At 47.3% G+C, this 12,200-nt stretch overlaps 1 protein-coding gene across 5 annotated transcripts in view; it reads right to left on the bottom strand.

Moving 5' to 3' along the window:
• Nucleotides 1-12,200, bottom strand: part of ARHGEF9 (Cdc42 guanine nucleotide exchange factor 9) — a 201,691-nt gene that overhangs the window by 122,850 nt on the left and 66,641 nt on the right. The window contains exon 1 of one of the 5 annotated variants that reach the window (XM_085324361.1): nucleotides 136-202. The exons of the other annotated variants lie outside the window; for them this stretch is intronic. Coding sequence (XP_085180487.1) covers nucleotides 136-165 — 30 coding nt within the window. The 5' untranslated portion in view covers nucleotides 166-202. Of the gene's footprint in view, nucleotides 1-135; nucleotides 203-12,200 lie in introns of those variants that run through there. 5 annotated transcript variants of the gene reach the window in all.

Genomic DNA, 12,200 nt, shown 5'->3' on the forward strand with positions numbered 1-12,200 from the left:
CTAAAAATGGCTCCGGAGCGAGCCGGGGTTTCAAGGACGGGCTGCAGGGAGGCGGGCGAGGACGGCGGCTGCTTGCCCGGCCCGCGCGGCGAGCTGCGCCCAAAGCCGGAGCCGGAGCCGGCTACCCGGACTCACCATTCCCGAGCCATCCCTTAGCCACTGCATCTTGCCGCCGCCGCCGCCGCCGCCGTCCTTACTAGCAGGGAGGGGAGGAAAAGGGAAAAAAAAAAAAAAAGGAAAAAAAAAAAAAAAAACAGCGCTGCTGCCTGGCGAGAGGCGAGCCGGAGCCCCCCGCCCCCTCGGAGCCCCGGCCCGGCAGCAGCGCCTTGCCAGCCCTCCACTCCCCACCTGCGATTTTAGGGGTTTCTTTTCTCCCCCCCCCAATCCCYGATGGAGGGATTTGGAGGGGGGGGGTCTTATTTCCCCCCCCCGCTTCCGCCCTTTGCCTCTCCCGCAGGAGCTGAGGGATGCAAAGGGGAGGGAAGGGGCAGCCAGCAAAACTTAGGGAGACTCCGCGCCGGCTCCGAGCCCCCACCCCGCCGCGCGACTCCCGTGGCCGCCGAGCCGCCCGGCCGCCGCGCTCAGGCCGGCGCTGACGTGCGGAAGGGCAGCGAGGTCCCTCCGCTCCCCTCGGGCCGCCCGAGCCCCCTTTTGCCCCGAAACCAAACCTCCCGGCTGGGACTCGGCACCAGGGATGAGATCGGTCTGGCACCAGGGATGAGATCGGTCTGGCACCGGTTGGGAGAGATGACAGCACGTTGGGCTTGCATGCCCAACAGCAAACTGGAGAGAACGCTGCGTTCTCCAGCTGGGACACCTATGGCCACGCTGTTCTCCCCATTTCATAGGTGACACACAAAGAAGCAAAGGAAAACCTGTAGAAAAAAGCTAAAGTCACCGCTGCTACATTTGTAGAGGATGTAGGAATTTATTGTGCTTTGTTTTTTTCCCCATATGCTCCTGCCTCAAGGGCAGAAGGTGCCGCCTCCTCCTCCTGACCCGTGGAGGAGCCCAAACTCATCCTCCACCTGGAGATTTGGAGTCAGCAAACATCAGGCAGCTCCTCGCAACTGCCCCTTTCTGCTCCTTCTGTGCCATGCAGCTGGATGCAAGAGGGACCAGAGCCYGAGCATGCCCATTTATTTATTTAAATAAGACAGGACAGAAGTACAGGGAAGAGGGAATGGATACATCCTTGTATCCCACAAGCTCCATGTAGCCTGCTCTAGTTACATCAAGCCACATTTCATCACCTCTTATACAGACACTGACAGCATCAGTGTTTCTGGAGATGCTGCCAAAAGTAAGAGTCAGAAGGCAAATACTTAGAGATGTCCAAACTCTGGAATTCCACCCAACTTTCCTGTGTTAAGTGACGGGAAATCCAGGTAAGTTACTGGCACCCACAGGGTGAGGGTGAAGAAAGAGAGGATGGAAGACCTGACAGATGGACAGACATCCTGTATGCACGTGCAGTTTCCTTTGGAAACCAGCCTAAAAATAAAAGCTACGATCTGGGCTATTTGGCACCGTAGGGCAAATGTTTTTCCAACGAAGACGTTAAACGAGAGATCTACAGTAATGTCACTCAAGTAACGCAAGCCAGACCCTCTGAAGCACAAGACCGTCCTAAGAAGTCACGCTACCTGCCTCATAGCGATAACTCCACTACCTTCCGTCAAAGCTGCACCCATCCTAACCTCGACAGAGCAAACGGGGGGAGAAGCTGGGCCACAGCTCCCAGTCAGTTGCTCTAACTGGTAAAGTGGGTCTGGAGGAGGARGAGGCCATTTTTGGTTGAGGGTTAGTTGTTATGCACAAGCAGAAATTAGGCCGATTTCTCTCCTCCCTGCTGTCTGCTGTTGATCAGGCCTSTCCATAAGGCTAATATGCCGCTGTTTCACTTCCTACCCCTTGTTTACGCTAAGCTGATTTGAGAAGTAAATGAAAGGTTAATTCTTGCTCCCCAGGAAGGTGACAAAAAGCAACGAGGAMCAAAGATCAGCCAAATCCCAGAACTGGCTTCAGCCCGCACACAAGTCCAATCTGYCCCAGATCAGTGGGGCAGTGAGCCTCACTGGCACGTGAAAGCTCAGAAAGTACCTAGCTGCACGTCCTCCGCCAAGAAAATGCACCTTCGATGCTCCAATCTACATGCAAGGTAGCTTGCAGTCAGCCAGCTGGGCAGAGGACCAAATCCACAACCTCTGCCAGAGCAGGGTGCGGAAYAGGAAGAGACACCCGCGAGCTGCTCCGCCGGAACGATCTTGAAAAAGAGGAAGGTACTTGCCGTTCTTGAAAGAGCACTGAGCCTTGGCTCCTTCGCAGGGCGTTGGGAAAGCGGCGCTGCAGCCAAGCGCCGGCGAGCGCGCCGGGGGAAGCCTCACCGGGACGCACCGGACACTTAGCATTTCAGCCGAGGCGCTAGCGCTGTGAGTCACGCCGAGCGCTACGGAGCAGCGCTACAGCCAGCGCACTCGTAGGAAAATCCATATTTGCCTAAGGCAGAAACAGAAAGTCAACTTCAAGCATACAGCAAGAACAGGCAGTGAAACAGAGTTTGCATCGCAGGCCTGGACTAGCTCCTTCCCTATGCTGTAGCTGGCCAAAAGGTGACCTTTGCTAACAGCGACAGTGAACAGCCCACTGCTGCTCTGAATAATTTGAGGAAACCCCTCTGTTCCTAGAAGGGCACTGTTTCATCTGGTTTTCATTACCGCTCCCCCTCGGCAACGAGAGGTGGGGATGCGTTACAACCACATGGCAGGACATCCAGCATGTTTCTCCAGAGGTTCACGTCAGCTGGGGACCTGCCAGTGCTAGGCATGGAGCCCCCAGCCATAACTCACATGCCTGAGACAACTCCAAGCAGCACCGATTCCCTCTGCAGAGGCAGGGAGTATCTCCGAGAACAATTTTGCTTAGGTGAGCAGAGCAGGTYCTTGGTTTTTTCCAGGGGATAACTCCAGAGGATGACCCTGGGAAGAACTCACATGCACAGATTTCTCATCAGTATTATAATGCCATTATGAATTTATTTTCAGCTGAACTATGGCCTGTTTGTATCATGGCTCTTGTAGGCCCTAGAACTCCCTATCTCTACAGAAGATGGACCAAAAAAGGCCAGGTGCACWTCAGCCTCTGGGAGCTGCTTCTGGATTCCTGTTGCCTGGGCAAGCTCTTTTTAGCATGGCCTTGCTTGTCGGGATCAACAAGTTTTTGAGTYGATCCAGCCCCTTCTTCTCACTCTCCTGAGAAAAACAGAACTACTTGCGGCGTGGAATATCCTTTCCAAACCCCATGAGGGCCACCACAAACTTTCACCACCGAGAAGCTGAGTCCCGACCCRTTGCTGGAAGACACTGCTTTTAGACTGAGCCCTGACAGCCTCTACAACCAAGAACTTGACCTGAGCTGATCACCCGGCGCTGCTTCATCCTTGGTAGCTGGCTACAGACAAGATCATGTCAAACTGCAGGCCAATCTTCCCTTCAAAAGTCTAGTCTACTACTGCTTAACTGCTACATGACTGGTATTCATGAAGTKTAATAACCTCCAGGTGAGCGGAGACACGTGAAGGCAGAGGCAAGGTTTACCTGGAAACTGCGGTGTAGTAGGACTTGTGACTGATGAAAGTACCATAACAGTCAGAGTAATGCCACTTCTCCATACGCAACTTTTTATTTTTTTCCTAATTACTCGCAGCCGGAGATACTGGTTCAAARGCAAAACAAATGGCTATGCGCAGAAGGATGTTTACTACCACATCACGCTGCTTCAAAAGCAAAAAGGAATCGCCACCCTTAGACCTCATTGAACACCTTTGGAGTCACGCAAGGGACAGACCGAGATTTTTCTGGACATTTCCACTACAGTCTGCTGTCCAAGAGCAATCCTGAACACGATACTGGGATCTCAAACTTGATGGTAATTTTCTTAGCATCTGTGAGAGCGGYAAAGGAAGCCCAGTAGCATTACAGGCTTTTACCTTTCTCTAAAATCTGTATGTTATCATAGTACAGTGTCATCACTGAAATCTCCTTTAGAACTTCAAGGACTTCAAGAACTTAATCCCACCCAGCAAATGTCTCCCATTGCTTCTCCGGACCTGAGCTGCCTCACTCACGCGRGAGCCTGACAGCACTCTTTGGAGAGCCCTTTCCCATAGTGATTATTTCATTGCTGCAGAAGGCAGATGTTCTTCATTACATATTAGTGAGTACAGATGTGTTCTCTATTGAGCTGCAGGGAAAAGGTGCCTTATCCTACAGGTTAATTAATGAGTAGGGTGGGGGAATTTGTCTGACCTCTACCAGAAATTATCCAATTTGACTTTAAAAAATGATCAACTAGGCTACACAACTATGAAAAAGGCACTTACCTCTGGAAGAAAAAAAAACCCAAACCAAAAAACCTATGCAATACTTCAGTRATGGTCCAGCGCCTCTCAGATTAGCTCAGCAATAACACCGTGCTTTGGGCTCTTTCAAGATATTATTATTATTATTACTTATGCTACATTACAAGGTAGTGTGTTTGATCCTTAATTGGAGGTGACATATTTAGAGGCCTCAGTTGCAAGCAGCCTCCTGAACCAACTCTGACACAAAGATTGCTCTAGTCATAAATTATAGGACATAAACAAGTGCATAAAACTAATTTGTTCTGATGCAGCTGATCAGGATCTTGCTGTTTACCCCACAAAGATGGAAAGATTGGTATCTCCCTCTTGCAGCTGCAAACAAGAGGCACGAGGTCTTCATGGACTTGCCATCRAATCAGGGGCAGAGACACACATGGGAACCCAAACCTGCAGCCCCCCACTCTGAACCACCTCTCCACCCAGGCCAGCTGCAGGGATGCACGCTCTATATGCTGGCACAAACTCTAGTCTTATTCCTGATTTAATTATATAGACTTGGCACTATGAATTATTCGGTAGGTTTATACTTAGCAGCCACAGTGTGAGCACAGACGCCGGGCTGCTTGCAGGCAGAGAGGTGCACAGCACCCACAACTTGATCCTAGGGTGAAAGAAGAGCCTTGGCCACTCCGTCCAGAGATTGTGCCTCAAAAAAAAAACAGGATTTCTTTCTTTTTTTGGGGGGGGGGAGGGTCTCTTTTAACAACAGAATGAGTTTCGAGTTGTGAAAGGAAGAAAAACTGTAATGTTTGATTTGCTAATATCCTTCGACTTTTTCCAGCAGTGGCATTTTTGAAACTCCCACACCTGCTTTAATTACGCCGCTGGCAGTCTGTTGCCAAGGAACGCGCTCTGTTGCCAAGGCCTCTGCTTTGGAGGTGAAAATTAATAACCTGCAGTCAAATTAAACTTGTGGAGTGATGAGGAAAGCACCCCGGTTAAGATCCCCAAGCCCTTGAGAAGCCTCTCCAGTGTTAAAGCCTTCTTTTTGTCCATCTGTTACTAGCATTGCCCTAGTTCTGCTCATTCAGGGAAAATCCTATGGAGATTAAAAAAAGGAATAAAACTGAATTTGAAAAAAGAATGTTTCTTTTTTTTCTTTTTTTTTTTTACAAGCAACAGAATGCATGTATTTAAATTTAGCTTGTGCATTTAGAGAGAGGGATCCACAGCCATAAAAATTTGTAAAAGGAAACAAAAACTAAATATTACTACACACAAAACAACCTAGAGGGAGACGGTTTCTGATCTCCCCTGGGCCATGTATTTTAAGTTGAGAAGGGACCTGTATAGCCACCTACTCTGCCGCCTGCTTTCTCCCTCCTGCCTGGAGGGCTGGTTGGCCTCCAAAGTCCTGGTGTCTCCATCACCCAGGCGAGGGCTTAATGAGCAACTTGTATTTATAAGCTAATGGCCACAGATGGGTGTTCATTGAGACGCTCGGAGCAGCACTGAGCAGTCTTTTGCATGCACTCATCGCTCTTGTAGCKCTAACATTTAATGCGAGACGTGAGCTATGGCTCTGGAGGCTGGGTGCAAGCATCTCCGTTTGCAGCCATGTCGTCAGGGCTTCGGTCTTCCTCTCCTCTCTCTCAGGCCTGACCTCAGCCGCGTGAGCAGGGGAACGGGGAAGTACCATCACCCAGCACATACTGCCACAGACCCAAAGTTGGAGCTGTTCCCACGCAGACCCACGGAAGCCCCTTCACAGCAGGGGAAGTTAACCACACATACAGGGCGTGAMCACAGGCACGGATCAGCCAAATTTACAATTTGGGGTCATAAGCAGATGGAAGTCCACAAAGCTCAGATCTTGGGAGCAGTTATACGAYGACGGTCAAATAAATAAAGGGGTTAAAACAGCTCTAGCGCTGTCTGGAAAGCCTTTCTGCAGAAAAGCAATTACCTTGCTAAACCAATATCCCTACAGAGCACGTGAAGCCATAAATACATAGCATTCTCCCCCTCTAGCGGCTGGAGGCTCGGAAGGAAAGAGGACAGAACACGATCCTGCAGTTCCCGGAAACAATCGGCGTTATCCCCCCCCCATCCTCCCGCAGGTATCCTAAAATCCCCATCGCAGACCCCRTAGGCAGAGACCACCCCGGCAGACTGTAGCAAAGAGGAGATATTGCAACCTTTGAGACAGCAGCAGGCAGAAGAGGATGCAACGAGCCGGTACCTAAATTCAGCCCGTTTTCCCTGGAGGGGTACCCGTTATTGCACCACAGTCACTCACTCATGTCTTTTGCCTGCATTTGTTTGTTCCTCCTCTCTGTGCCTATTCCCCCTGTCTCAAACACCAGTCCTTCCACCAGGTCTGCTCACGCGCTACAATGTTAGTGGATGAGGCATAAAAAAGTCACCTGGGGATGGTCCAACTGTCCGAGGAGAGCGGTGGTGGGGTAAACCAAGTGCAAMGCCTTGAGACAATATACTATGAAAAGTCAAGTCAAGTTTTCCTGAATACACATAGCTTATCCTAGCATTGCTCATTGCTTCTAAAGATGGCAAAGTCCTGAGACGTGCATCACATCTCAGAGGCTCCCGGGTTTGGTTACCTGGCTTCTCTAYGGATAGGAGCGCCAGGGCTTGTTGTGCAAGTGCTCTGCCACTCTAGCCATCACATAAGGGTAACTAGTATAGTACAACCTTCATTTTACATAAATGTAGCATTTTTGGAAGGAAGACAAGACACCGTACTGATTCAAGACATCTCCTTTCCGCTAGCTACAACAGAAYGTTACTATTTTATATACTTTAACTAAAAAGCTTCACTCGATAGCAGACATCGTTACCTCAGCACAAAATATATGTGTGTGGGTTTTACATCATGCTGCAAGTATATTCGTGACAACAACCGCAAAAACGTGCTTATAAGAAAGGGCTGGGACGGGCRGAAAGGGAGAAAGAGGTGAGGGAGGCCATCCTAGCAAGCTGGCGGCTTGCATTCAAAGGCAACACTTGCAAATATTCTTTGCATTTTCGCCAGGCTTGTGTGCCAATCGCAGCACATCTATGTCTTCCCAACAGCCTTGGGGGAAGAGGGTGAGGGAGCCTGAAGTGGTAAGTAGCCGAGCTGTGGCTTTTGCAAGACCCGGCTCCTCACCTGCTCATAACCATCCCCGCGCTGCTGTGTTAAGAAGCGGATGCAAGCCAGAACGCATCCACACAAGCAGGTGCCTCGAAGAACCAATGAGACAGGCAGATGTTAAAACCACATGCATGCCAAAATCCCGTTTGAGCATACTTACTCCAAGCCCTATGGATGTTGCCATGTTTTTTTCCTGTGTTTTCTCCCCAGCCASTGTGGGTTCATGAGACGTCAGCATGAGCCAGCTGAAGGCTTCTCCTCTGGAGCCAGCCTAGGGTGCCAGCTACGCAGAGCACCCGTTAGGCAGAGCCAGCACTGGCCCCCAACRGCTGCTTGCAGAGAAACTGAGTCAGGCCTGCCCTTCCCCTTCCAAAACTGCCTCTTGCTATTTGGTATTTTCASTTGGCCATGAAGCTTGTAATTAGGACTCGAAGGCTCCTTGGCATCACTGCTTGACTACAAGGGATTATACAGATGCAAGGAATTTAAGAGCCCATGTGATGTGAAACGAGAATGCCACCCATCACCTTCTGCAACGCTAAATATACCAACATTTTACTACGTATTTGCCTACTTAGCCATCTCAAGAGCAGTCTGTATCAGCCCCTAAAGATGATAGTCTGCTATAAGAAGATAGACTGCTATTTTTATATACATACATACATACATACATATATATATATATATACACACACATATCATGCTTGGCAATTTTTGTCACTAAAGCTCCATAGATGTATTATACACACGGCTTCTCATCCTTTTAAACTTGAACACGGGAGAAATCTACATTTATATATAATCTTCACAGGTTCTTAGAAAGGGATGTTGTCAGACAGGATGAGTGTCCTAACACCTCTGAGAGTGTAATTCTTGTAAACGGGGGATTTTAACAATGTTTTAGAATATGGGACGAGAACCAAGTTATACAGACAGCCACTGAAAACTTGTATTTATGCCATGTACAAGAATGGTAGATTTGGGTGTTTAACCCTAGATTGTCACAAAACGGAGACGTATGTAAAGTTCCTCAAGAAAGAAGTATGCATGATTACACRTGCCAGCCAGGTAAGGCTGCAAGATCAGCTTTTAAAATTACTTCCCAAATCTAATGCTTATGGAAAGGCATCGGGCAGACATGCTCATTCGTACGGCTAGAGACAGTCACTGAGATTCTTTGCAATCTCAACTGCGGAAAAATCAGGCAGAATCCAAGCTGCAGTGCTAAAATAAATGCTGGGTGTGTGGCCCTTGCATGCTTAAACTCAGTGCCAGACTGAGCATCTAAAACATATGAAATGCATAAGATGGTCCAATCAAGATACATTGGCCTTTTCATTACAAAAAACTCTACAAAATTTCCTCCAACTCTGAAATGAGGCCACAGCTTGCGTGAAACGTCCCAGCAACCAGTACAAAGCAGCATTAACAAGGGAAGATAACAGCATACAGGGGCATCCATACCATCTGCAAACAGCAGCTAAGGATTCATACATTWAGTATTGCATAAGTAAATACCCGAGTGGTTTCTTTCATTTCTGGAGTTTCTGGTCCAAAGATGCTCTCATTGACAGCTGCACAACCTGACACAGTCATGTTGGTTGTACCCCAAGCGCRTCATCCAGTGGATTGATATCCCCCATCGACTCAGCAGGCAGACAGGTTTTACAGGGTTTTCATATGTTCTTTGGGATTAACTGCATGTAAAAGGTGTCTTCCCAGCTCTCTGAGACTACTGTGGTTCATGTAGACGTCCCCAGCTGAGCACTGAGCTACCCAAATGGGAAGTGTAGACGCACCAGCAAGGAGCTCTTGTTACATTCAGCATCTTTATGACATTAAACAGATTTTTGCACGGGAAGTGGTTGGAAGTTTGCACTGTACAACTAGTTTGAAACTAGCTCAAATACATGCTGAAGTCCTGGTGAATGTATTATTCCAAGGAGAGCAAAACTTTGCGTTACTGGAGGCAGTGTAATCTATTTACCAGAAGCCCGAGGCTGTGACCTATTTTTACCTGCATATATAGGCTCTTAACATGAAGATAAATGCATATTGCTTGAACTTGTTACAGGATGATATAAATTGCTAGCTGCTGGCTGAGAACTTTTTGCTGTTTGTAAGTCAGCCTTTTCTTCACATCCAGTCACTTCCACCTGTGTCAGAGAAAATATGACCTATCACAAAAGGTGGGGAATTTAACAGCGATGTTGATACACCACGAGATCACGGAGTATATTTGGAGTCTGGATGACATCTGAACCTTTCTTGTACTGCAGGACAAATTCCAATGAGTAACATCGAGTTCCCTCCTGTCTTCTCCAAAAATAACAACTCGTTTGTCCCCATCAAGACCAGCAAGGGGAGAAATGCTGTCATAAATTCTTTCTAACTGCATTTACCATGACCAAATGACATGACTTCACCCTAAACAAAAAACAAAATAGCTGTCTTCTACAAGGAGAGAAATTTGTTTAATCAGAAGGAGAAAGCGGGAGTCAACCTTTCCAACTCAAAACTGAGTAGATAGTTCTTCACCCCTGTCGTGATTACACCAGCAATTCTACCTGAAGCATTGAGCATTCCTCCAGAATGTCTCCTGGGTTTCTTAAGCCTGAAAAACCTTGCTAAAAAACCAAAGAAGAACTGGTTTTCAGCAAAGATTCCCAGAACTGCTGCTCATTTGAGAACGTCTCTCTGAAATTATTTGCTTTCACACCTACGGTCCCACGTGGAACCAGAAAATCCTTTTGCTGAGTATTTCAGAACCAGAAAGGGTCCATTTCCGAGGAGGACTCAGTGCTGAGTGATTATTCATCACTAGTCTTATCTTCTCTCCACAGTCTCCAGTAATGATCTAGATCTCCCCCTCTGACTTTGAAGCTTTAAAATAAAGACAATGGGAAACCTCTTTCAAAATCAATTAAGTCTACCAAAAAAGAAAAGAAAAGAAAAGAAAAGAAAAGAAAAGAAAAGAAAAGAAAAGAAAAGAAAAGAAAAGAAAAGAAAAAGAAAAAGAAAAAGAAATAGAAATAGAAAGAAAAAAATGCAGCCAGTGCTTTTCCTTGCCCTGTATGCAAGCCTGGATTTGACATATTTAGTCACCACGGTATAGCTGCTTGGGCTTTTTGGTCTGCCAGTTGTTCCATTCCTAGCTTTTGCTCTTTCATTTTTTTTACATGATGCTCTGGCTCTATTTTCTGATGTGACATAAACCACCCAGTATCATTTTGGCCCTGATGGATATGAAAGCTGCATGAGGACAGAAAATGGCTCATTAAATTATTTTCCTTTTTTTTTCCTAGAGCCTTTTCCTCTCCCCTCCCCCATCCTCTTCTTTTTGTATTTGAATGTTATTTTTAACATCTAATAACGGCTCTGTTTTTCCACCCAGAGTAGGGCCAACTCCTGTGAAACCCCAAGTGCTCTCTGCTCCCATTGACTTCAAGCCTACATAAAAACATATCGAGGAGGGGGTCGGTGCTCCCACGGCTCTGAGCGCTCACTTGGATTTCTATGGTCTTAGTGCTGAACCTTACAGGACCTCAACTCATTTTACACTCATTTATGGGAATTATATACAATATTCCTTTTCTCTTTCCCTGAAATGGAGCTAGTTGTTGAAGGCAACCATTATCGGGCAGCCCACAGAAACGCTGTACAATAGCTTAAATCACCAAGCAAAGAGCATTTGGATGCACAATGTACCACAGCCACCATGGAGCTGATCAGCAAATTGTGGCTTCGGCGCAAAAGGCTTGCGGATATTAAAACAGGCTCTTAAAAAAGAAAAAGAAAGAAAGAAAAGAAAATCCAAAGAAAAATGCCACTTCCAGTTAAAAAGCTAAATTTGTTGACAAAGACACTTGATTGTGGTTCAGAGCCTTAGAGATTTTTGATTTTTATTTCTTTGAGCCTTCTCCCTCAGAAAGGAGAAAAAAAATCTCCAGAAAACAAGAGGGGAACAGAATCGCTGTAAATACAGTGTTCTGACAAAAAATCCACAATCTGAATGGAGCCCTTACCGAACTGTTGAGCTTAGTCCCACAGGCTCCAGCAGCACTCCAAGAGACCAGTAACATTCCGGTTTATCTTAAACAACAAAAAACTCTTATTCTTGTTGAGGATTACATAAGCCTGTTATGTAACAGGGACACGGGAGACGAGCAGTGCGTTTGGGAAAAGGAGGCGAGCTACCGGCTCGGCAGCTCCTCTCCGTCTTCTCCCACGAGGGAGCAGAGGTCCAGGCGCAGACGGATGCCACCCCAACATCCCCCTTGACTTCCCTGGAGCCGGCGCAGCACCCAGCTCCAGCTGCCCCCTACACAGGAYAAGGATCCAGCCACTGCTCGACTGTCCAGCATCCCACAAAACATATGGGATGAGCAACTTCCATAAGCTTCTGCCTGGAAGGATACTTCACACACACAACTGCATAATGCAAAAACCCAGGTCACTATCTGATCTTCAGGAGTGCTTAATAAGATGCCCGGGACAGACGAATATTACAGTTGTGTTTATCTTATCTGACATACCAGTATCTTTCCCTATTTCGTTCCCTCTTTCTACTTCTCAGCAGGAAACCCAGAAGAACTCAGGCTTGGTTCARTCCTACCACGCTGGCTAACAAATGTGACATAACCCTCCTCACACAGCATCTCAAAACACCACACTGGATTCTAA

Source organism: Rhea americana, unplaced genomic scaffold (genome assembly GCF_003343005.1).
Source record: "Rhea americana isolate MKP2758 unplaced genomic scaffold, rheAme1 scaffold_90, whole genome shotgun sequence".
In the NCBI taxonomy this organism is placed as follows: Eukaryota; Metazoa; Chordata; class Aves; order Rheiformes; family Rheidae; genus Rhea; species Rhea americana.